The sequence below is a fragment of the Zonotrichia leucophrys genome, chromosome 18, assembly GCF_028769735.1.
Source record: "Zonotrichia leucophrys gambelii isolate GWCS_2022_RI chromosome 18, RI_Zleu_2.0, whole genome shotgun sequence".
NCBI lineage: Eukaryota > Metazoa > Chordata > Aves > Passeriformes > Passerellidae > Zonotrichia > Zonotrichia leucophrys.
This window is the reverse complement of record NC_088187.1, coordinates 5,916,825-5,941,019: the sequence shown is the minus strand read 5'-3', so window position 1 is coordinate 5,941,019 and position 24,195 is coordinate 5,916,825. Positions and strand designations below refer to the sequence as shown.

The 24,195-nt window shown below is 50.9% G+C and overlaps 2 protein-coding genes across 8 annotated transcripts in view; one reads left to right on the top strand and one right to left on the bottom strand.

Annotated features, from left to right (window-relative positions):
* MYOCD (myocardin) overlaps positions 1 to 3,512 on the top strand; it is a 33,757-nt gene extending 30,245 nt beyond the window's left edge. For 2 of the 4 annotated variants that reach the window (XM_064728733.1, XM_064728735.1), the window contains 2 exons: positions 1,982 to 2,039; positions 2,642 to 3,512. In XM_064728733.1, coding sequence (XP_064584803.1) covers positions 1,982 to 2,039; positions 2,642 to 3,204 — 621 coding nt within the window. In that variant the 3' untranslated portion in view covers positions 3,205 to 3,512. Of the gene's footprint in view, positions 1 to 992; positions 1,107 to 1,981; positions 2,040 to 2,641 lie in introns of all 4 variants that reach the window. The other 2 variants (XM_064728732.1, XM_064728734.1) reach the window with 2 other exon arrangements.
* Positions 3,513 to 9,361: 5,849 nt separating this feature from the next.
* MAP2K4 (mitogen-activated protein kinase kinase 4) overlaps positions 9,362 to 24,195 on the bottom strand; it is a 65,682-nt gene continuing 50,848 nt past the window's right edge. For all 4 annotated transcript variants that reach the window (XM_064728420.1, XM_064728422.1, XM_064728419.1 and 1 more), the window contains 7 exons: positions 21,320 to 21,439; positions 20,531 to 20,582; positions 19,999 to 20,126; positions 14,927 to 15,004; positions 13,388 to 13,536; positions 12,974 to 13,019; positions 9,362 to 12,244 (listed from right to left, as the gene is read on the bottom strand). In XM_064728420.1, the coding sequence (XP_064584490.1) occupies positions 12,131 to 12,244; positions 12,974 to 13,019; positions 13,388 to 13,536; positions 14,927 to 15,004; positions 19,999 to 20,126; positions 20,531 to 20,582; positions 21,320 to 21,439 (687 nt within the window). In that variant the 3' untranslated portion in view covers positions 9,362 to 12,130. The remainder of the gene's footprint in view (positions 12,245 to 12,973; positions 13,020 to 13,387; positions 13,537 to 14,926; positions 15,005 to 19,998; positions 20,127 to 20,530; positions 20,583 to 21,319; positions 21,440 to 24,195) is intronic.

The following is a 24,195-nucleotide window of genomic DNA, read 5'->3' as shown; positions in this document are numbered from 1 at the left end:
CTGCTGCCTGCAAGGGACTCCTGGGGGTGAGGGTCCTTCTTCAGCAAGAACTCTACCTTTGTGCCCAGCACTGCAATGCTGTTTCCTATGAACCAGGGGCAGTGTTCCTTCTAGCTCCCTCCACAGAAAGGTGGCCAGGATGTGCATGGCCAGGCAGAGTGATCCCACTGCTGCCCTGGATCCAACCCACCTGGAGGGACAATTCCCTGGGGCTGGTTTTTGTGGGACAAGGCCATGGCCAGGCAGCAGGGAAGGACACACAAGGGCCTGGAGGGGATGGGGACAGCAGCTGACAGGCACTGGGCTTCAAATGCCATCCATCCTGGAAAGGGAGCCTGGCAAAAAGCTGGCAAAGACATGCAGGTGTTTGGCACAGGCAGAGATTTCCCTCTTCTCAGTGACCTTTCCTGGCCTGAGCTCTGTGAGATGCCCCCTCAGGTGGTGATGGGGAGGGCTTGGGGCGGCTGGGGAGGTGCCTCATGTGGGCTTCACACTCTCTGAACCTGAGAGAAGCAGAGAAAAGAATGATCAAAACGATTCTTATCTCATTTGCTGCATCTGTGTTGTTCACAAGTGGAATGCATTGTGGAGATTGTTCACCTGGAGGGAATTGGTCATTGGATTCTGGTGTGTGTGTTTTGATCATGCTGTTCTCTGCTTCTCTCAGACTCAGAGAATGTGAATCCCACCCCTCATACAAGCCAAGCACAGCTGACCAGCAGCAGCATCTCTGCCCTTCCCTTGTCCTGCATGTCCCCAGGACACCAGGCTGTCCTGTGCCACCGTGTCTGGCAGTGACAAGGGGCCAGCCTGGTCCTGGCTCTCAGAGCTAGCTCAGGGAGCTGGTTTGCCTGCCTCTGTCCTGCTCAAAGCCAAGCATTTTGGGTTGGTTTGACCCACTAAATTGTCATTTTCCCTCACCAACCTCAGCAGGATGAGAGCCAGGGCTCCTGCCATGCACTGACTCCATTTCCCTGTATCTCCCCATGCAGATGGCTGCGCAGTCAGGCCAAAAGTTTTCTATTTCATCCCCAAGTTTTTGTAAGTCAAGCCCAGCCCTGTCAGAGGTAAAGCAGCCTCCACCCTATGAGGATGCAGTGAAGCAGGTAACTGCATGGTTTCTGTTTTCTCCAGCCTAGGGCTGCCCCTGCTGTCTGTTTGTAGTCAGTGGGACTCAGCTGCAGGAGTCCCACCCTGTTCTGGTCTCTGGGCAGGACAGACCTGTTTCCATGAGGAATGGGCTTTCCTGAAGGGTTGGTGCTGGCTAGCTGCCACAAAGGAGAACACCCTGCTGGGCTGGATGATGTCCCCTGTGCACCCAGGGGTCCTGACACCCCCAGCTCCCCTGGGTGCCAGTGTGCTCTCTTTGGGGGCTCAGTGCTGTGTCAGAGACAGACCCTTGAGCATTCCCAGGTCACCAGGAAAGCTCATCCTGCTCATCCATCTGCCCCTGAGCCATACCCTGGAGCTCTGTTCCTGCAGGGAGGACTGGCCATCACCCAGGAACACCCAGAACACCTTCCTTCCCATCAGTCTGGGAGCAGCCTCAGTGCTGGGACTGCTGGTGCCTTTGGGAAAGTGGAGTGATGCTGTTGGCAGGGTGAAAATGGAGATCTTGCAGGTTCTGGCCAGGGAGAGGAGGGAGACTGGGCAGTGCAGGGAGGGCAGGCAGGCACGTGCCAGTGTGAGGTGCTGGGGCCAAAATGCTGTGTCCTGAGGGCCCTGGGACAGGGCAGGCTGTGGTGGCCACAGGGCAGAGGGTTGGCAGCAGGGAAGGTGCTTTGCTCATTGTGCCACATCCCTGCAATGCCCTGAATGCTGCTGCCAGCCCCGTGTTGGTGTGGCCTCTCTCCTGTGTGGGAGGAAGCCATTTGTGGGGTCTAGAGCCATCCTTTCTGGGGTCTAGAGCATCTACCTGGCTTGTGGCTGGAGGGACTCTCCTCCTAATGGCCTCTCCTCTCCTCTTTGTCGTTTGCTGCAGCAGATGACACGAAGTCAGCAGATGGACGAGCTCCTGGATGTGCTGATTGAGAGTGGAGGTATGCTCTGCTTCCCTCTTCCCCCCTGGGGCCCCCCCTCCAGCCAGCATCAGTCTGTGGGGCTCAGTGCACCCCAGCAGAGCTGCCTGAGTTGAGCACAGCTTTCCCCTGCCCTCCCTGTGCCCGCACCTACTGAGATTGAACTCAAAAGCACATTGGCCCTCCTGGACTCTGCTCCTGTGTGTGCCAATCCTTTGGGGTGGTCTGGGCTCGGCTGTCACCTGTGCAGAGAGAGGGGACAGCAGGACAGGAGCCCTGTGCTCAGCACTGCCAGCCCCTGCCCACACAGAGCCCCCAGTGCCCCCCATTCCCAGGGCTGCCAGTGCCATCTCCCACACAGAGCACTTCTGCTGCCCTTCCCTGTGCAGAGTGCTGCCTGTGCCCCTCCCCAGCCCCTTGGGGACAGCTGCCAGTGCTTGTGCCCTAGGGACTGTGTCCAAACCCGGGGGACAAAGTCAGAAAGCAGGAATGTGTGAGGGAGGGTGGGCAAGCAGTGCCAGTGGGATCGAGCAGGTCTCCAGAGGAATGCCCAGGAGGTCAGCTGAAGGGCTGTGGTGGTGGGCACTGCCAGGGCACCTCAAACCCCTCTCGTTTGTTGACAGAAATCCCAGCCAATGCCAAGGAGGATCGTTCCTGCCTGCAGAAGGTGCCTCAGATCATGGTGTCTGCGGGGAGCTCAGCTGGCCCTGTCCCCAAGGGCTCTGCCCCCTTCGAGCCGGGGCCCCCGGCCCCGCTGCCCTTCGAGCATTGCCCGGGCAGCAGCGACGCCCACCTGGAGGTGCTGCTCAACAGCCCCCTGGGCAGGGTCAGCGAGATGGCCCTGCTGAAGCTGGGAGCAGAGGAGCCCCCCTTCGAGGGCATGATGGAGGGATTCTCTGGCAAGGCCGCCGACGAACTGCTCAACTCCCAGGAGATTTTACAGACTCCCCTGTCGCCCATGGACACCCAGCTGTCCCCCTCCCCTGCTGAAGGCTCTGCCTTACAAATGAGTTTCACTGAGTCTCCGTGGGAAACGATGGAGTGGCTGGACCTGACCCCCCCCAGCTCGGCCAGCGGCTTCAGCTCGCTCACCCCCGCGGGGCCCAGCATCTTCAACATCGACTTCCTGGACGTGGCTGACCTCAACCTCAACACCAGCATGGACCTGCACCTGCAGCAGTGGTGAGGGCACGTGCTGGGGCAGGGGGCTGTGGGCCTGCAGCAGGCAGCACAGCGCTCCTGCCGTGCCACAGAACGTGCAGGGCTAACGTGTGCCTCATCCAGGGCAAACTGGAGTCATTTCCCAGCATATAGACTTGTTTGGATTTCCAGTCACTGAAAATGGACAGCACAGCTCTGGTACTTTGGTTTTCCTCCATTGACACAACCCAACAGAGGACACCAGTGCCTGAAACAACACTTCCTTTGACTGACAAGAACTTCCATTTTCTTTCTTTAATCTCCCCTCCCCCCCCAGTTTTAGAAGTCACTCTTGTGAGAACTGGAGCAGCTCATGACAAGACTGTGTGGTGAGGTGATCCCTGGTGCAACTGGACTGCAGAGGACCCCCTTCGGGCATGATGGAATTCTCTGCAAGGCCCTCCGCTCTCCTCTCCGCCTTCCTCTACCTCCTCTCCTCGTCCCTCCCCCTCTCCTCTCCTCTCCTCTCACTCTCCCTCTTCCTCGCTACTCCTCTCCCTCTCCTCTCTCTCCTATCTATCCTCTCTACCTGCTCCTCTCCCTCCTCCTCTCCTCGCCTTCCTCTCCTCCCTCTCCCCCTCGCATCCTCTCCCCACATCCTCTCCTTCCCTCTTCCTCTCTACCTCACCTCAGCTGCTCTCCCTCTTACCATGCTGGCACCCTCTCCTCTGCTCTCCTGCCTCATCCTCTCTCTCCTCCACACTCCCTCTTCCCTCTCCATGCATCTCTCATCCTCTCCTCCTATCACTCTCTCTCCTTCTCTCCTCCTCTCCTCATCCCTCCTTCTTCTCTCTCCTCCTCTCCCTCTTCTTCCTCTCCTGCACACCCTCCCCTCCTCAACCTCTCCTTCCTCCTCTCCTTCCTTCTCTCTCTCACTCTCCCCTCTCCTCTCCTCTCCTCTCCTCTCCTCTCTTACCTCTCCTCTGCTCGCGCTCTCCTCTCCTTCTCTCTCCCCCTTCCCTCTCGTCCACTCTCCTCCCTCTCCTTCCTTCCCTCCTCTCCTCTCCTCTCCTCTCCTCTCCTCTCCTCTCCTCTCCTCTCCTCTCCTCTCCTCTCCTCTCCTCTCCTCTCCTCTCCTCTCCTCTCCTCTCCTCTCCTCTCCTCTCCTCTCCTCTCCTCTCCTCTCCTCTCCTCTCCTCTCCTCTCCTCTCCTCTCCTCTCCTCTCCTCTCCTCTCCTCTCCTCTCCTCTCCTCTCCTCTCCTCTCCTCTCCTCTCCTCTCCTCTCCTCTCCTCTCCTCTCCTCTCCTCTCCTCTCCTCTCGCAGACCTGTTGGGCTCACCTTGGCTGTGCCCATGCCAGAGTGAGGAGCAGGGGCTGTGCCCAGCTAGGTGCCCAGGTGCCCAGCACCCTTTGTGCACAGCTGGGCTCTCGTTTCCCTCCTGCCCAAAGCTGCACTGCCCCATCGAGCAGAGCTCTGCTCCAGGTGGATGAGAGATGGAGATCACCGAGCTCACGGTGGCACCTTGGCATGTCCTGAGGGGCTGAGAGCCCAGGACTGTCCTGGCTGCATTCTGAGCTGGATCAGGCTGCAGCCTGGGAGCAGAGCACTCTGAACGTTGGAGCAGATGTGGAGGATGCAGGCGCAGGAATGGGGGATGTGGCAGCCCGGCCGTGTCCCCGTGCACACGAAGAGATGAGTGATGTGTTTTGGCCAAGGTAGGAGCAAGTGGTGAGAAAGGACCAGCCAGGCTTTGGAGGGGCTGTTCGTGCACAGCCAGGTCGGTGTGATCTCCAGCCCTTGCATGATCCGGGAGCAGGGGGAGCCGGGCAGGGACACTCGGTGACATCTCGGGGGGCAGAGCCGAGCGAGCCCTCGCGTGGCCGAGGCTCTGTGTGAGTGCCTGCCCCTGCCACCCTCCCCTCCGTCCCTCCTCCGTGCCCAGCAGCGTTCCCCTCCTCCCCGAGGTTATCCAGCGTCACTGCCCCCCAGCCCAGAGCAAGGCTACCGGAGAACAGCTGTGAATCACCGAGCCGGGAGGAGCCCGTTCTCCCGCAGCCCGCAGGGAAGGGAGCTCTCTCGCAGTGATGCTCCCGTTGGGAATCACCAGCATTTCTCCTCGGAGTCTCTGTGCAATATTCTTCCTCAGGCTCTCGCAAGAAGGAGCCTTTGCTTCACTTCTTGGCTTCCACCAAAGAACTCGCTGCAGACTTTGCGACGGGCAGCGTCCATTCGTCGCAACTCTGGTTTTGCCAAAGTAAATATTGTTGCTAACAAAGATTGTTAAACTATTTACAGACTGAGTGTATTTAATATTTGTGTTACTGGAAGGACAGCACACGGAGGTGAAGCTGCTGGGAGGCTCCCCCAGGGATGCTGGAGCTGTGGGAGGCAGCCCTGCAGTGTCCCCAGGCCCTGGCCTTGTTGCATGCTGTATAAAGCACCTGGCAGTAGCTTTCGAGTCACTATTTAAAGCACCATTTTTCTATTGTACAAATGTCACAGGGCACTGCTAGCATAGACAATCACAGGTTGCATTTTTTTAAAAGAATTTCTTTTTCTAAGTGAGAGATTTTTTTGAAGCCAGTCTGTGGAGAATATTCAGAGCACTTGAAGCAGAGTAGTGTTAGCTGCTCCACTGTGGCCTTGTACAGAGTTTTCCAGGTAACTTTCTCCTCTCAGCAATTGTATTTCCTTATTTAAAGGGATGCTGTCAGCTTCAAACCTGTAAGCAAGCACATTTCCTTACCTATGTTACCAGCAACACCTTCATTATTAAAACCCTTGTCTTGCCACTCTGTCTGCTCATGGTTTGCTGTTTGACTTCACCACTGGGACAGCCACAGCCATCCCAGCTGCCACCCCCTGGGACCAGCTCCATGCCCTGGGACAGCCACAGTCCTTCAAGGCCAGATGAATTTCATTAACGGCAGCACTTTCTCCTGGAAGATTTCTGAACACACCACCAGAGCCTGTTTTTCTTCTGTTGGCTCTGGCTTTGCTGTTTTCCTGCAGCCCCCACTCCTTGTGTACAGGCAGAGCTGAGCCCGTGCCCATATCCCTTGGTGTTTGTGTCAGCACTGGGCTGGTGGCTGCAGGGTGCAGCTCTGCACAGCCAAAACTTCCCCTGCCCACAGGCACAGCAGGCTGGGACCCTGGGGAACCCTGCATCCTTCTCCACAGCAGCCCTGAGTGTCTGTTTCCACATTTGTCACATCTTCCCTTTGATTAGAAAAGGTTCCCAGGCATTTGCCCACCTGTGTGCAAAGAGGGACTGCCCAGGGGGGCTAAAGGTGAAATGGTCCTGAGACATGGCTCAAGTGCACCTGAAAAGATGCAGATGAGCAATTAACCAGTTCCTATGAACATCTTTAATGTCTAACCACACCCTGCAGCCAGGTGGGCTGTGATGAACAGCCTGGTTGGGGTCACTCAGAGGATAAGGAGACAAACCTCAGCCTGGGATTAATTCAGGAATGACCATAGAGTGGAGCCCTCCCCTGCCCGGTCTGCCTGCTGGGGAGAGCCTGCCCGTGCTGCTGTGAAAGGCAAAAGGCAAAGAGCAGAGGGAGTGGTGCAGCTCTGAGAGCAGGAGGGATACCTGGCCGGTGCCAAGGTTTGCAGCAGAGCACCTGGGGAGGCTGAGTCCAGACCAGGCTGCAGCTGCTGGCAGAGAAAGGGATCACAGCCCCAGATTTTCTGCTGCATGGAGAACTCAGCCCAGCTCTGCCTGGGCCCCTGGTCCTGCAGCCAGCCTGGAGCAGCCTCCAGGGAAAGCAGAGGGTGTGCCAGTGGGATGGGACCCCTCCCCGGTGAGATGGGACCTCTCCCCTCCACTGCCCTGAGTCAGCCCTCACTCAGTCTTCCATGTGTAGGTGATCTTCCCACACAGCCTGTCCCAAGGAATTTATGGTCTGGGATTTTCCCTTCTCTCAACACCAAGCTGAAGGATCCCAGTGATGCCCTGCTCTCCCTTCATCTTCCTGCCAGAAAAAACAAACAAACAAACACACCAGAAGTAATACAAAACAAGCAAACAAACAATGTTCTGAGAGTCAAATTAACATTTTACATGCCTTTAGCAAGTTTTTAAAATTGTGAGCTGCCTGTCTCAGTTCACCATTCAGTGCTTCCGCCGCCACAGGCACTGAGACATCCTCAGCATCTCCCCAGCAGCTCCCAGGTCATGGTTCAGGCAGTTTCCCTCCACATGGAACCCCACAGGCACCACAGAATTTACCACACACAGTCTTGAAGGCCAGAAAATCTTCTCAGTGTCCATATCTGCCTTCCCACACACCCCAAACCCCTGCGGGAAGGGAAGGGAAGGGAAGGGAAGGGAAGGGAAGGGAAGGGAAGGGAAGGGAAGGGAAGGGAAGGGAAGGGAAGGGAAGGGAAGGGAAGGGAAGGGAAGGGAAGGGAAGGGAAGGGAAGGGAAGGGAAGGGAAGGGAAGGGAAGGGAAGGGAAGGGAAGGGAAGGGAAGGAGGAAGGAAGGCACAGCCACACCTGCAGGGTGACACCCCTGCACCCAGCTCTTCTGCTCAATTTGAACAGGAGTTTCCTGCTTGGCCACGCCACGTTCTCCTGATGGAAGGCAGGGATTTATGCCAAGACAAAGGTTTTCTGCAGATGTCTCCCGGAACAGCCCAGCCTGCCCTGCTGTTCTGTTTCCAGCAGAAAGTGCCGTGTGTCTCCAGGAGAGGGAGTTTGTGCTTCATCTCGTTCTCCAAGCACTTGCACAGCTGCAAACATAAAGGCAAAATACAGCATTTTCCTTTTCCTGTTCCTCAGAGCACTCACTCCATCTATCCCTGGGCCCCTTACCTCGCTTTGAGCCCGGGGAAAGATGGAGTGATTTGTGTCAGTCCTTTCCTCAGGTCTTCTCCTGAGAAGCTGAGAGGCCTCAGAAATGAAATGTAAACAATAATTGTCTGCTGCGGAGGAATGCAACAGGTGCATCTGTGATTGGTCTCATGTGGTTGTTTTTAATTAATGGTCAGTCAAAGTCCAGCTGTCTCAGACTCTCTGGTCAGTCACAAGATTTTATTATCATTCCTTTCCATTTTCTTTCAAGCCTTCTGATGAAATCCTTTCTTCTATTCTTTTAGTATAGTTTTAATACATAATTTTCTTTTAATATAATATCTATCATAAAATAATAAATCAGCCTTCTGAAACATGGAGTCAAGATTCTCATCTCTTCCCTTGTTGGGGTTGCCTGCAAATTTAGCGTTTGGTGACCCCGAGTGAGGAACATTCCCACAGAACTATTCCTGATCCTGAGCTCTGCCATGAGCAAGGATCCCTGCAGGTGCTCTGCTCTCCCTCTCTGGGCTGGGCACCCCTGGCCTGTCCCATCCAGCCCAGTGCAGCAGGACAGGCACTCCTGACCAGCTCCTCTTCCTTCCCAGAGGGGCTGCTGGGGTCCAGCTCTGACTGGGCAGATTCCAAACCCTCCACAGCCTCCAAGCAGAAGAGACCTCCGAGCACCGCACCAGGACTCACCCAGGACTCTGAGTCCATCTGGGTTCTGCAGACCTTGCAACCATCAGAGCTGGGAGCTCCACCTGCCCTTCCCTGGAGGGTGGGCACAGCCCCCTCTCACCCTGGTTTTTTAAGATTTTCTAAGCCTTCTGATGTTGACATTCTTGTAGAGAACTTTCTCACACACTTTCTGTAAATAACTCATTGTTTTGCATTCCTTTATAGAAGAGGAGAAATTTGATGGACTGTTGGTTTGTCCAGTGCCATTGCAGAGGTGGCACTGTCACCCTCCAATCCACTGCCACTTTTGGAAAACTATAAATGTTGGAGTCAGAAAATAAACTTCCCTTTTCCTTCACCTTGAGAGCAGCAGTGTGTGCTTGTGTTCTTTCATGTCCTACAGTGACAGCCCCCTGCCCTCCTGACAGGGACAAGGTGTCCTGAGCCACCAGGACCTCCCTGTGCTGCAAACACTGCTTGTCTGAGAGGAGCCCAAACACAGAGGGCCCAGCAGAATTCCAGAGAGAGGAAATACATCCAGAGCTCCCTTCATCTCCTTCATTCCAGAGAGAAAACACATCCAGAGCTCCCTTCACCTCCTTCATTTGGCACAAGAAGATCTGAAGGTTGCTTTCCTCTTCCACCTGGAAGGCAGGTGTTCCACAGCTCTTATGAACCTTCCCCTTCATGTCTGACCTTACAAAATGAAAATAACAAGGTCACAGTCGCATCTTAGTTTTATTACAACTGACCTGCAAGCAAAAGGATAGAACTATTACATAAACACTCTGATCCATGTAGAATAGCTTAAATAGAGGAGGAAGTCAAACCAGGAGACCGGATAAAATATTCGGAAGCTCTTTGAAGCAGTTATGTTCCTGAGCTTCATTTTACAGACAATAAGGCAACATCCCTGCACATCAGCTTTTTGATATTTTTATACATTTTTCTTCTATGGTACAAGAAAAAAAAATAATAACCAGAATTCACAATGTACAGTTCTTACACTATTTTCACAGCTTCTGAACACTATACACCTTTTTTTCTTTTTTTTTTTCTTTAATAGATACATTGCAATAAATGGTGCACCCTTAGTAATTCATAAGAATCCTATTTGAATAGGCTAAACCTGTCCTGTACAGCAGCACCTCCCTCCTGTCACTGGCAGCTCAAAGCTTTGCATTTCCATTCCCAGCAAGCTGGTTCTGGGCTGGAGATGGGACAGCACCAGAGCACAGACCCAGCCATCCCCACAGGGCAGAACAAGGCAGTCCTGTGTGTTTGGGGAGGTTCCATCACAGTGCTGCCCCTCTGAGAGGTTTTTGGGTTCACTGCTGCCAGGAGGAGTCAGACTGACACCAGAGGGAGGGTGAAGCCCCAGCTGCGGCTGCCCTTGCTGGGCGTGGGTCTCTCCATCCCCACAGCCAGCAGCCCTGGGGACCTGCAGTGCCACTCCAGGGGCTGAGGCTGGAGAGAGGAACCCCAGCTCCACAGGGATCTGCCTGAGAAAGGCTCTGGGGTGGGCACTCAGTGGCTGCTTTAGGCAGGCATGGTCTGACTGATCTCGGTGCAGGAGGCACCAGAGCTGTCAGGAGGAGCAGGGACTGCAGAAAGCTGCCTTGCCCGAGGAGCAGCCCAAGAGGGACAGTCCAGGAAGGGCAGCACCAAGGGAGCCAGCAGGAGCCCCAGGACGTGTCACCTCCGTGGCAGACAGACAGACAGACACCAGCTGTGTCCAGGGCCTCAGCTCTCCTTCCCAGCTGGGCTGTGCTGCTTGCTCTTCACTCAGCCTCGGGCTGCTTTGTGCATGGTGGCTTTGGCGGATGTGGGGAGCCCTTCCTGGGGATCCTGCCAGCACCACGGTGTTTTCATTCCCTCTGTGTCCAGCTTGCTGCTGAGCTCTGATGGGAGGCTGCTCTAACACTGATGAAGTCCTACCAAGCACCTCAATCAGCTCAGAAGAAGAAAGGAGAGACCCTGCAGCCTCCATTTTATCCCTGGTGTGCTACTAAACACCTGAAAACTGCAGTATTTGGGGGGGAAAAAAAAGGTTTTGGGAAAAATTAATCTTTGAAAAATATGTCAATTAAGCAAACAGAAAAGCCTGATGTGCTGTTTCACCTAGGAGTGGACCAGAAGACGACAGCTTGCCTGGCAATGGACCAGAAGACAAGAGCTTGCCTGGCCTTGCTGGGCCAGCTGAGAGGAGTTGGAAGCTCCTTCACCTCCACCTCACCTCCTTCTGCACCCCCCCAACCTCAGAGGGGTTTGCTCAGGGTGCAGCAGCAGGAGCTGTGGAGGGTCAGTCTCCAGGTGATGGTGCCGAAGTGTCCCCAGCAGCTCAGCAGGGTGTGCTGGGCACAGGGCCACCCCTCCATCCTGCCTGCAGCAGCAAGGAGAAGAGCTCAGCTCTGTGGTGGGACTCTGGGACTCAGGAGTTCAGGACACGGGCTGGGAGGGCTGGGCCGTGCCACAGGTGCAAGCAGCAGGGCTGGGGACAGCAGGGACACGAGAAACACTGGCCAGGACTCACAGCCATCAGCTGGTGGCCCACTCAAGCAGCTGCAGCCTCTGTGGATGGCTCTGGGTGAAGGCAAAGCAAAGCCAGTGGCTGGTGAGCACTGTGCACTATAAACCAGGTCAACAAGCAGGTTAAATTCAATCAAGTAGTTTAATAATTCTTCAGGTCAAAGGTCTTATCTTACCAGGTAACAATTTACAGGACACCTAGTTAAGAGTGAAGAGTGGCTGGCTTGGTAAAAGGAGGAAGAATACATTATGTCCCATCTCAATAGTTTAATGTTAGCCTCTTTCAACGCAACATATTTTTGGTAAAGACATATTCACTATATTTAACATGATCTCTCTTTAACAGGAAGTTCAGCTGAGCACACTGTCCCCAGAAAGTACACTGCGACTGTAAAGCAACAGAATTTCATAGCAGTAAATCTATTGCACTTTGTGAAGAATAAAATTCTCCTTTGCCTTTCCAGCTCCAGAAGGCAAAGCATCTCGTTGGTTAAGCAAGTTCTTCTCCCTCCAGGCAAAGTCTCTTAATGTTCAGACAGACAACGCCTAACTTTTGTTTGTTTGCTTTTTATTATTACTTGAAACAACAATCGGAAGAGTTTGAGAGAAAAATCTTTCCAGTAGCTGCTGAGGAGTCTCCAAGTTTTGAGTCTAGAAATGAATTTTAGGTGCTATCCAATCACAGTCAACAAATATATGTACTTATTTCCACATTTCATGAATATGTCCACAAAAGAGCAAGATGAGGTCTCTCTGTGACCAACACTAACACTGTGTGATCAGGTATTACAGGGATGCACTTTATATGTGACAACAGTATACAGACAGGATGGAAATAACACCAATATTATTGCACATGGTGTCTGGGCGAGCATTAAAAACACTGCAATATGTGATGAAAATTCTTTACAGCTTGTTTTCTCTCAGCCCTTTTTCTAGAGTTTGATGTAGCAGCAGTATCAATCCACGTACATTGGAGAGCTGGGAGTTGCTGGCATTTGATCCAGGATTTTACAAACATAGCATGCAACATCCACTGTGCGTTCCTCATACATCAGGATGAAGGGATGTTTCTGGAAGCAGATAAAAAAAAACAACAAAGTTATGGTCCACCCTCCTGGCATGTGCCCCTCAGATAAAAACTGAGCAGGGGAATTTGTCTGGTGCAAGAACATGGTTTGTGGTGGCTCTAGGGCACCAGGACACAGCCCGGTAAATTCATGTCTTTAACATGGGAGGTTTCTAAGGCAGGACAGGACTGCAGAGCTCAGGAGCTGCCAGGCAGGAGGCAGTGAGGGTGCAGGATCAGCAGCTCCTCTGCAGCACTGACATTTCCTGAAATCCCTTCAGGAGAGGTTTCAGCAGCAGCATTGTCACAGTGGGGACAGTGACAGGAGTGACAGGGAGTGCCTTGCAGAGGCCAAAGCCAAGCTCTGCTCTCCTGAGCCCCCACCCTTGGCTCTGCCCAGCAGGCAGCACTGGCCAGAGCCAGGTCAGAGAGCTGGGACAGAACATCAGGGAGGTTCTGGGCCAGGACATCAGGCAAATCCCTTTCACATCAGGTGATGTGAAACCCCAGGGCTGACTGTGGAACCACAGCCTCTAAGAAGTGCCCTCCAGGTGCCCAGAGCTCCTTGAAGTTGCCACATGTGACTGACCCAAGCCAAAAGCATTGCTGCTCTCTCCTTTAGCACCTCCCCACAGACAGGCCCTGCTGCTGCCCAGCTCCAGATCTCACTTCTGCCTGAGCCCAGTCCCCTGTGAGCTGTGTGCTGGAGACATTGAAAGCACTGAGGACTCACCAGAAGCTCTTTGTACTTTGGCCTTTTGGACTCGTCCTTTGTAAGGCTAAAGAAAGCATAGAGATAATTAGAAGAATGTGGGATCAGGGAAAATGTTACAAACATCAAATACAAACTTTCACAGGACATGATGCTGTCAGAGGGGGACACACCACCTTTGGTTTTCTGGAAAGCCCATCCTTGCACTGTGAGTGACCACAGGAGTAACTTCCCTCCCCTGCAGCCATCCCAGCTGTGCAGGCAGGGGCTGGGGCTGGGGCTGTGTCTGACACAAACCTCCTGCCATGGAAACTTCCCTCCTTACCATGTCTCCTGTCTCTAGCACAGCCAGGGAAGTGCTGGACACACGACCCTTGCCAAACACCAGCCAACAGAAGGAGCCCACCCCCAGTGCCTGCAGCGGCACACACTCACCACAAGTTGACGAAGTTGATGAAGCTTGGGGAAAACTCCCTTTCCTCTGAGTTACTCAGCTGTGGTGGGTCTCCTTTCACTACTTGTGTCAACTGGTCAAACACACTGTTCCACTTGGGGTAGGGGAATCGCCCCGTGGCCAGCTCGTACTGCAGGAGACAGGAGCAGAACCAGGCAGGTTTATACCAGGGAAGCTCAGTCAGGGAAAAAAAAGTCTGCAGCAAACTTGAACCCCCCCAGAAGGAAGACTGAGATGAGATTTTTCATCCTATTCCCTGTATGGTTCTAAGTAGGAGGAAGGTTTTACCCAGCAGTAAATTCTGCTGCTGTGTGAGGGGCATGGCCAGATCTACCCTGACCAGGCCTCTGTGCCATGTCTGCTCCTCCACTGACTATAAATCAAACCAGTGTAGGAGAGTAAAATCCTCCAGTCCCTCCCCAAGCATCCTAACAAGCACAAGAGAAAATGGATAATGAGAATGAGACAATCACATGATATCTCAGGTTGGAGAGGACCCATAAGGATCTCTGAATCCAACTTCAGGATAATGAAAATTAGTTTTTTTTAAACATCAGTGGTGAGAACAGAAGCTACTGGTTCATACTTAATTGCTTCTGCTTTCTCTTCTGCTTCACAACCTGAAGAAAGTAAGGGCTTCTCACTGAGAGCTTCTCAGTGTGTGCAGTGAGCAGTGCTGTGGCTGAGCCAGTGAGGAACCACAACCCCAGAATCCAGGATTAACCAAAGCCTCTGTGCAGCCAAAGCACAGCAGCTGCCAGAGGCTTATTCACACAGCCTGGGTGCTCTGCTCTGCACCACCACACTCAGCACTGTCACCTCAGATTCTGAACACAAAATTCATTTACAATCCAACACCTCTGTCACTGTCATATTCTCTGAAAAATCCCTTCGCCAGGATTTCTTCTCCTGGGAAGCTGAGAAGCCTCAGAGAAAAATGTAAATAATAATTATCTGATTGCTTCTCTTGTATTTGCTGCTTTAGAATGTGGTTTGGACATTGTTTACCAACTGGCCATTGTTTGATTGGCTTCATGTGAATTGTTTTAACTTAATAGCCAATCATGGCTAGCTGTGTCGAGGCTCTGAGAAGTCTCGAGTTTTCATTCTCATTCTTGTTAAGCCTTCTGTCTGTATCTTTATTCTTTAGTATAGTTTAGTACAGTATTCTTTTATATGATATGATATGATATAGTATGATATGATATAGTATCATATGATATAGTATGATATGATATAATGTAATGTAATGTAATGTAATGTAATGTAATATCATTAGCCTTCTAAGAACATGGAGTCAGATTCACTCATTTCCTCCTCATCCTGGGGAGCCAGCAAACTCAACACACCTCCTCCCTGCTCACATCCAGGGGGCTCAGGAGAACCATGGAGATGGGAAGCCCCCAGGCTGTTCCCGAGGCAGGGAGTGCCCACTGTGAGCAGAGCCCAGGAAGGAGCTGGGCTGTGCTGCCCCTGGCACAGAGCAGTGCTGCCCCTGGCACAGGGCAGTGCCCACTCACCAGTGTGATGCCCAAGCTCCAGACGTCGGAGCGCACGTCGTAGCCTTGCCGCGAGGCGCTGGGATCTATCCGCTCCGGCTGAAACGGCAACAGGAGTGTCAGGCTCTGGGCCATGCAGGGAGCATCTGCAAAGCTGGAGAGAACCCTGAGCCTGGCACAGCCCCAAGCAAAACCTCTGGCCAGGGCAGCCATCCAACCCCAGCAGAGAAACATCTCAAGGAAACACTACAAACACTGATTTTATGGAGGTGTCGTGTAAAAGGTGATCAGAAATGGCAACTTATCACAGCCCAATGCTATGGGGTTTTTTTCCTTTTGCACAAACACTTTGAATGATTGTGACTATCTTATTTATTTAGTTTTGTTCAACTTTGGGATGTCTTTAGCACCAAGTCTCACCTTCTCTGTTTTGACACCCAAGGGATGATAAGAACTGAAATCAACATCTCACCCCCACCCTGGGGACTGAGGCTCAGCAGCATCTACCAGAACTCTTCTCCCTAGCCAGCTACTAAGAAACTATTAAAAGCTGTTTAAACTATTTTATTTATATAATTAATTCTATAAATTATAAATTTATCATAAACACATTATAATAGTGTGCTCAGTATATATATCTCCCCACTCTAAGGAGTGAGGCTTAGCAGCATCTACCAGAACTCTTCTAACCAGCCAGCTACTAAGAAGCTATTATAAACTATTATAACTATTTTATTTATATTTATATAAATATAATTTTTATAATTTATAATATAAATTATACATTTGTTATAAACACATTATAATAGTGTGCTTAGTATATATATATTATATATATATATATATATATATATACTAAGCACACTATTATAATGTGCTTCAAGAAAAGCTCCTCTGAACAAGGTTTCAGTCATCCCTTGAAGGCAACTATGATGTTACAAGGCTTTAAGACATGCAAAATGCCTTTCATAGAAAGCAATATTGGGCCAGACACAGGTGATTCTCACCTAAGAGCAGAGCTGAGCCAGCAAAAACATCTTTATGCCTTGCATGTCATCTTTATGAGAAACCTCAGTCTGCCTTCTTTAGTTAAAAATAGAATAATTAACATGTCAAAAGAAAGAGACTCTCATTCAGTTTTGACAACAACAATAATAAAGATACCTGCATAGCAATAAATCCTAAATTATGGGGTACAGGGAATACTCTGAAAGCCCTGGTTGTTTTGTAAGCTACATTTTAATACAATTTCATGGCAGACACAGCTGAGAAGTGCAGCAGCAGGTGGCCCAGCCCTGAACCCTACTGGGGACACACCATGGTGTCTGGAGCTGCCACCAGGGATGGACCAGCACAGAACACATCAAATGCTGGGGATGCTGGCCTGGCCAGGGCTGTGACCCATGGGGATGTGCCACAGCAGAGAAAGCTGCCAGGCTGCAGGTGAAGGAGGGGACTACATGGGACTACAGTGCCCAGAGGGACTGGTGGGATGGGTGGCACTGGTGAGACACAGCTGGTTGTCTCAGGAACCCAAGATGGGCACCCTGCTCCTGTGAGCAAATGGCAATAGGGTTTTGGCCATAGACCATGGTGGCAAAGTTAAAGCAAAGCAGGATGGACCAAAATAAATCCCATCTAAATACAGAGCAGGAAGAATGCTGAGAATTTTCCATGTGGATCACATGGGAGCAATTAAACACCAAGGAAGGAAGAGTCACCATGTCACACTCTGGGGACCTGGAGGGCTGCAGACAAAGCCTGGCTCAGGCCAGGTGTCCTCCTGATGCCAAGAGCAAGCAGGAAAGGAAATGGCTGAGGTGGAGACCCAGCTCTGGATGTGCTGATGGAGTGAGGAGACAGGATGGATGCATCAGAGAAGGGTACAGGCTGCCATGGGCCTTCTCCAGTTCAGTGTTCACCTGAGCACCAGCATCTTGACTGAAAAATGAGCAGTGGGCACCACAGATCCTCCCTCTCTTCCAAGCCCCAGCTACACAAACAGCCATACCTGGCCTGATCTCTGCCTGAACCACCTGAACACGACATCCAGCTGGCCAGACAGCAATGCCAGCACCAACCGTCCACCTTCCCCAGGGAGAAGTGAGAAGCCACAGTTTGCAGCCAAAGGCTCCAAACTGACCTGAGAAAAGGACCTGAGTGACCAAGGATGGAGGTGACAACATCACTCTCCACTCCTGTGGAGCTCTGGAAGGAGCAGGGCAGGACATCCATCCTCACAATGGCTGGGCCTGCCCCTCCACTCCTGCCCAAACCAAGCCCTTCCAGTCTCACCCTTCCTCTCTGACATGGGCACTGGGTTCACTGGGGCATTCAGAAGGCAAAAAGCAGAAATGTCACACACAGCTCACTCCCAACAGCATCCCCACAGCCAGAGCAAGGCAGGGAGCACAGGGAGCAGCACTCAGGGAGGATGCAGGGCTGGCCAGGAACACCCACTGCTGGGTGAGGGCTGTGCAACCTCACCTGGAGCAAACCCCCAGAGCTGGCAGCAGCACAGGGCACGGGTGAGGAGGGCTCAGAAAAGCCCAGGCTGCTCCAGGGGCCAGAGACTGCCTGGGAACTCAGTCCTGCCTTTCTTTCCCCCAGAGAACACGAGGTACCCACACTCAGAGGCCTTTTCCCACTGTAACAATTGCAGTGGAACTGAAAGCCAAAAGCAAAACAAGCTCCCAGCACCGCAGCTCCAAGGCTGAGGCGCCGCTCGCTCTGACAGCTCCAACAATCTTGGTTCAAGCCCACAGCACTTACTTGGCAGCTGGACATGGCTCCTGCTGCCTCCTCAGAGCACTCACAGCCAGACTGGCTGACATCCAGGGCCATTGTTACCAACAGCTCCCTGGGGACCAGGCTCCTTCAAGGGTGAGTGCCACGGGGTTGGTGAGCCTTGCAAAACGAGACACCATCATCCAGCAGCCTCCTGGCTGAACACAGCTACTACTCTTGGCCTATTTTACACTAAAAAATTACTATTTTCCTTTTGAAAGAAGTGTGGCAGCCTGACTCTTTCCCAGGTATATCCAATCTGATCACAGCATCCCTTCAGACATCAGCCTCTGCTGGCTTGGCAGATGTGCCTGCCCACTAGGGACACCTCCCCATTTCCCAGGCTCTCTGTACGTGGAAATGTTCACGTACTTGGAAAGGAGTCACTGAGGCAGCAGAGCAGCAAGGAAGAGGCCAATCATCTCCCACATCACTTGCCAGCTGCTGGCTGCCCCACAAAACCTGTGCCCTGCCAAGGCTCTGAAAAACACAAACCGAACTGCAACACTTCTGCTCACTTAAAAGTCCACCCAAGTCTGGAGCTGCCAATGGAGCTGCACAAATCTGAGTGCATGAAGACAGACAGACAGACAGGAGAAAGGAAAACCAAAGGGCTATGGAAGCACTCACTCACCACATCCCAGGGGAAAGGGTGCACTGCAGCTCTTTACAGATATCTCAGTCATCTCATTAACTGTCATTGCAGTCACCTCAGGAACTGTCATGGCATAACTACACCAACAGCCTGAGCAGAACTGGCCACCCACCCATGGCTCAAAGAAAGGTCAGAGTCAGGGCAGACAGCTTTCACCTTGGACACCACAGTCAGAGAAAAGCCATCTGAGAGCCATAGCCCAGGCCAGGTGGGAACCATGCCTTGGAAGAGAGATATTTTCCTTTTTTCTACTTGGTGGTAGATAAAAAGAGTTCAGAAAACAGTATTTTTCAGCATACCGAGCCATGAATATGTAACAAAAATTAAAGCCAGGCACTAAAATTAGTTATATGAGCAGCAGCAGGCACAATTCTCTGCACAATGTAGCCTTGGCTCATGTGAGAACAGAGATGCATTTTCAAAGCACCCTGAAGCACTGAAGTGTTTAAAACCCTCAGACAGCTTCCAAAATCACCACTACAGCTTTTCACTCTGGGAGAGGGAGGGCAGCAAACAAGCAGGACAGACTCCCAGGAGCCACAGCTCAGCCCCAGCAATTTCCACACAGCTGCTCTGCTACTGCTGCTCTCCAGAATCACATTCTCCTGGAATGAAGTTCTGGCACACTTTGGAATTAAAGTGGTTTACAAAAATCACTGTAATTCTGCTCTGCAATAACTCCTGTGACATAATCTTACCAGAGCAAATGGATTTCTTGCAGACCAAGACAAACTCACACTCTGACAGCCCTGCTCCCCTGGGCAATGGTGTTTTGGAGCTGCTGGAAGGCATGGAGCTCCTCTCCACTTCAGCAGCACAGCAATGGCAGCAGCAGAGGAATCCAGCAAAAACCCAGGAATTGGGACACTTTGCCACAGCCTGGATGACACTGCCACAGCAGAGCTCGATCCAGAGCTCAATTTAATCCATGAAAGGGGTGTTCATCCCACAAGGAGGGTGTGTTGGGGAAGATGAAACAGGAAAGCCTTATAAATATGATTGCTTGGTAAAAGATTTTGAGAATACGGAAACTATAAGCGAGATTGAAATGAAATCAAGCTTTGAGATACCTCAGTTACTGAACAGCTGGAAAACAATGGTGTGGCCAGCTGAAGGTAATCCCCTTTTGATGGAACAACAACCTCTGCTTGCAGACAGGCCCAGAGCAGACCCTACAGCTTGGCAGAAGGGGTCCAAAGAGGAGTTTTTGGGGTTTAAAATTACTGCAAAGAGTAGTTTTTAGGGTTTCCAAAGAGTAGTTTTCAGGCTTAGCAGAAGGGGCCCAAAGAGGAGTTTTTAAGGTTTTTTAGGGTAACACAGTATGGTAATGTAATGATTCTTATAGGCTGTATGTAAATGCTATAGGATTTGTATCTTGTACTAGATTGGTTAGTGAGATTTAGAATATTCAACACAGAAGAAGATTTATTGTATTGTAATGGGAACCTTGACCTCTCATCCTCCTTACCACACTCTTGCTTTCTTTCTCTTTACCACTCTCTTTACTTGTCCGAGCTGTGGCTGGCAGCTCCCAGCAGGGCCCTGCACTTGGCCCTTTGCAATAAACCACAAGTTCCAAGCCCTGGCTTCAGAGATCTCTCATCTCTGTCACTCCTGCAGGGTGGGATTCCCCAGAGCCCGTCCCACTCACCGCCATGTACGGCCGGCACCCTGCATCCCGCGTTTTGGCAATGGAGTCCACGAGCTGTCCGCTAATGCCAAAGTCACAGAGTTTAATATTCCCATTTCTGTCCAGAAGAATATTGGAAGGTTTGATGTCTGCAGGGGGAAGAAATTTAAAGCAGTAAGTCACGGCTGGAGGTTTTGATTTCAAGCAGAGCAGCTGCAGGGGATGGAGGGCGGCAGTGCTGTGCCATCGCTGTCACCCTCGGCGCTGGATCCTGCATGGGAGCACGAGGGGATGGAGCCAGCCCTGGAGGTGCCACATGCCCAAAGGCAGCAGCAGATGCCCAGCCACCCTGAAATCACACTTACATGGAAAAAGCACATGAAGGGGCAACAGGACAGGCACTGGGACACTTGTTGAAAACCTGCACTCAGACTCACGGTGGTACAGGTGCTGTGCTTACACTTGGAGTGAACCAAAGGCCACTAACAATTCTTGCAATCATTTTAACAGACAAGAAGAGACATTAAGTTAAAAAAAGACATGAAGAACTCACCTCTGTGAATGATTTTCAAGTTTTCTTTTAAGTGGTTTAGTGCTTTCACAGTCTAGGAAAGAAAAACAGGTGAAAAATAAGCAGATGCCATAAGAGTCCTGCGGTTATTACATTTTTGGAACTCCAAGAACAGGTGTAAAAAGCATTTAATACATTAAGATATCAATGCTGTAATATGCCATGTAATAAAACATTTTTCTCTGAACCTTTTCTGCAAACAGAAGGTGATATAAGAGAGGGTATGGGCTTAAGTGAACACACATTTCCTGTGACCTGCAAAGATCCCACTCTGGGAGAGAAGAGCCAGAGGTGGAGCCAGAACAATCTCTGATGTTAATTATCCTCAGCAATAACTTATTTCAAGTCATATGCTATATTTTTTTCAGCAAGTCACAACTATTTCAATTATCTGAGTTTTCATTAGGCCAGAATTTCCAGGTTATATCAGAAAACATCAGCCAAGTTCTCCAGTGCTTTTGGAGCCTTTGCACATGAATTCCAGAAGCTTCTCTGGTCTGGGCTGGTGCCTGTGCTGCTGGTGCTCACATTCAAGCAGACAGAGCAGGAAGATGACCCTGGGGTCTGTTTATGACCCCAGGAGCTCTGTTTACACCATGTAACATACTGTGGAAAAGTCATGAGTACCCTGAAGAACCCTTCCCAGTGTGGTGCAAACAGCAGCAGCAATTCTGCTCCACAGACCAACCAGCTTTTCACATGGAGTGAGATCTGAACAAGGATCTGAACTTTTCAATTATCTTCAACAAAAAGGTTTAACAAAATACTTACAGCTAAAGTGATTTTGCCTAAGATTTCTTCTGGAATAACATCATCTAATACACTATATACATATTTGTAAAACTTATCAAACGAGGTAGACATGAGCTCCATACAGATCCAACAGTCACCCTGGAAAGAGAAAACAATGTGAGATAAAAATGAGAAATACAAATCCAGAGAGCATACAGAGATCCACTGAATCCTATGAAATACATAAATAGCAACATGTATTCTATAGAAAGGATGGAATTCAGCTTGATTTGTTTTAGCAATGAAAGACTTGCTCCCATTCACAGCAGAGGCATTTACCTGCCCAGCTCACACCTGACATTACAGTTTAGATGCCTGAACCCAGGTGAATCCAAGCCTCACAGAGTGCTTTGCTCTCCAGGAGGCTGCAGGCACAGGGGAACACCCAGAAGAGGGGAGCTGCTTTCCTAGGAAAGGGCTGTGTGGCTGGGGAGGAAGACTTTGGGCAGCTCCAGCTTACACTGCTCATTTGGCATTAGCTTTTCACATCAGCTCAAGGCACAGCAGGAGCTGATGTCATCCTCTCAAGGGCTGCTACAAGCCTGAGCACAGTAAACTCTCACTGCACCCAAAAAAAGCAGAAGATGGAGTAAGTGTTGTGACAGATATGGAAGCAGGGACAACACTGAAAGAGGCCAGAGCAGCACAGCAGGATGAGGGCATGACCACCACACTTCAGGGGGCCTGAAAAAAGGTGTACAGACCACAGGTTGGCTATGGAGGAACTTGGCTAAGGAACTGTTCAGATTTCAACTACAGAAATGAAATTGGGCAATACATGTAGAAAATGTCTCTTTCCTGCATTAGCAACAACGGCAAAGTGCAGATGAAGCACTTGCATTTTAACAGGAAGAAAAGGAAGGCTGGCTGGGGACTCAGCTGTCTTCCTGACCAAATACCAACAAGCGCTGATGTATATGGGCAAGTCCTGCTCCATTGTGAACTGTGAGGAAAAACCACCCTAATGGGAGTTTCACTTCACATTCTGCCTCTTAACTCAGGTTGATTTCTGATCAGAAAATGACAAAAGAAGCGCTTTAATTTTCTCTTCCTGTTAGAGCCATTCTTCCAAAGACTGTATTTTAGTCGTTACTGGATTACCAGATGCTAATGCACATCTTGTAGACATTCCAAAAAAATGTCCAAGAACATCATGTGCATTTAATTCAAAATATCTCTGTCCAGGGCAGACACAAAAGCAATGGAGATGCTTCAGCTTCTCAGTGCAGAGAATTCCCACTGACAAGCGAGCAGGTGTCACAAGGATGTCACCCATCTGGAGAGCAGCTCACCAGGAAAGGACCTGTGACTCCAGGTGGACATTAAACTAAACATGAGCCTACAATGCATCTTTGCTAGGCTGAAGGATCACAGCATGAGGCAAAGCATCACCAGCAGGTGGAGGGAGCGCTGTGACCAGTGCTGGGCTCCCCAGTGCAAGAGAGACTCCAGCAAAGGGCAGCTAAGGTGGCTGAGGAACAGGAGCATCCTCCCCATGAGAAAGGCTGATAAAGACAGGACTGCTCAGCCTGGAGAAGGTTCAGGGGAACCTCATCAACCTAAGGGGAAGCCACACAGGGGATGGAGCCAGGTTTGCTCAGTGGTGCTGAGCAACACGAGCAGGACACACAGGAGGTTCCCCCTCAGCATGAGGAAACACTTTGTGAGGGGGATTAATCACTGGCACAGGCTGCCCCAGGAGACTGTGGAGACTCTGTCCCTGCAGAGATTCAAAAGCTATTTGGGCACAATCCTGGTCAAGTGGCCCCACTTGATCATGGGGGTGGAAAAGGTGACCTCAGGGGTCCCTGCCAACAGCCACCACCCTGTACAAACACTGAAGGTTTATCACATCTGCTCACTGCAGGGGCAGCCAGCTCTTCATGCAGCTACACCAGTGACAGAGACTGACAAATGTCACCACCACCATCATGTATTTACATGGCACATAGGATAATTTTCCTAGAGACCAGGGACTGACAACAGGGACAGACGTGCTGAAGAATGGCAGCACAGTTAAGGATTTCCATAAAAACAGTGTGAGATGCATCAACAGCAAAGAGATCAAACTGAGCAAGGCTGTGTCAGCAATTCACACCAGCCCAGCTCTGTGCTACCAACACATCCATCCCAGCTCCTCTCTCCTGCCAGCAGAAGCTCCCCATGGGCTGACTTACCCAGCTTCCTAGGCATGTTCTGCAACTTGCAATGAATTTTTCATTGAATAGCTTTATCAAGTATTGAACTTATTGGTTTAAACTTGGCTCAACTACACTTGCACTGTGTAGGAGTCACTCCTAAGATTCCAAGTCAGATAAGGCTTCTTTCCTCTTCTCTTAAAAAGAAACACAATAAGAACAGGTACCTTGAAGAGCCACTAGTGTGGTCATGGTAACTACCCAAACATTCCCAGCTTTACAGGTACTGTTTTAAACCAGAGCAGCTGCAAAGCTTGTAGCAGACAGGCAAGAAAAGAAGACCATTTTTTTTTTTTTCTCAGACCTAAAAACCTCTTAAAACAGCAATGCTCAGGGGGGTCTTGAAAGTCCCAGTGGGCTCAGCCCACAGCTCCTCTCTTCTCACAAGGAGAGACTCAAGTAAAATGTTTGCAGAACCCCTGTCAACCAATTTTTTTATTTTTTTCTTCCCTCATCTGTCAAGTACAGCCTTGAGAGGAAACACATGAGCATGAGATCCTCTTCAATGAGATCTCTGATGGCTGATGTGGACACCTCTGGGCTCTCCTGAGTGCAGCATGGAAAAACCAGCTGGTCTCCTGGGGCCAGTGGGAACCCACAAAGTTCAATGAGTATCAGATCCTGCACTTGGCTCAGGGCACTCACCAGTACAATGAT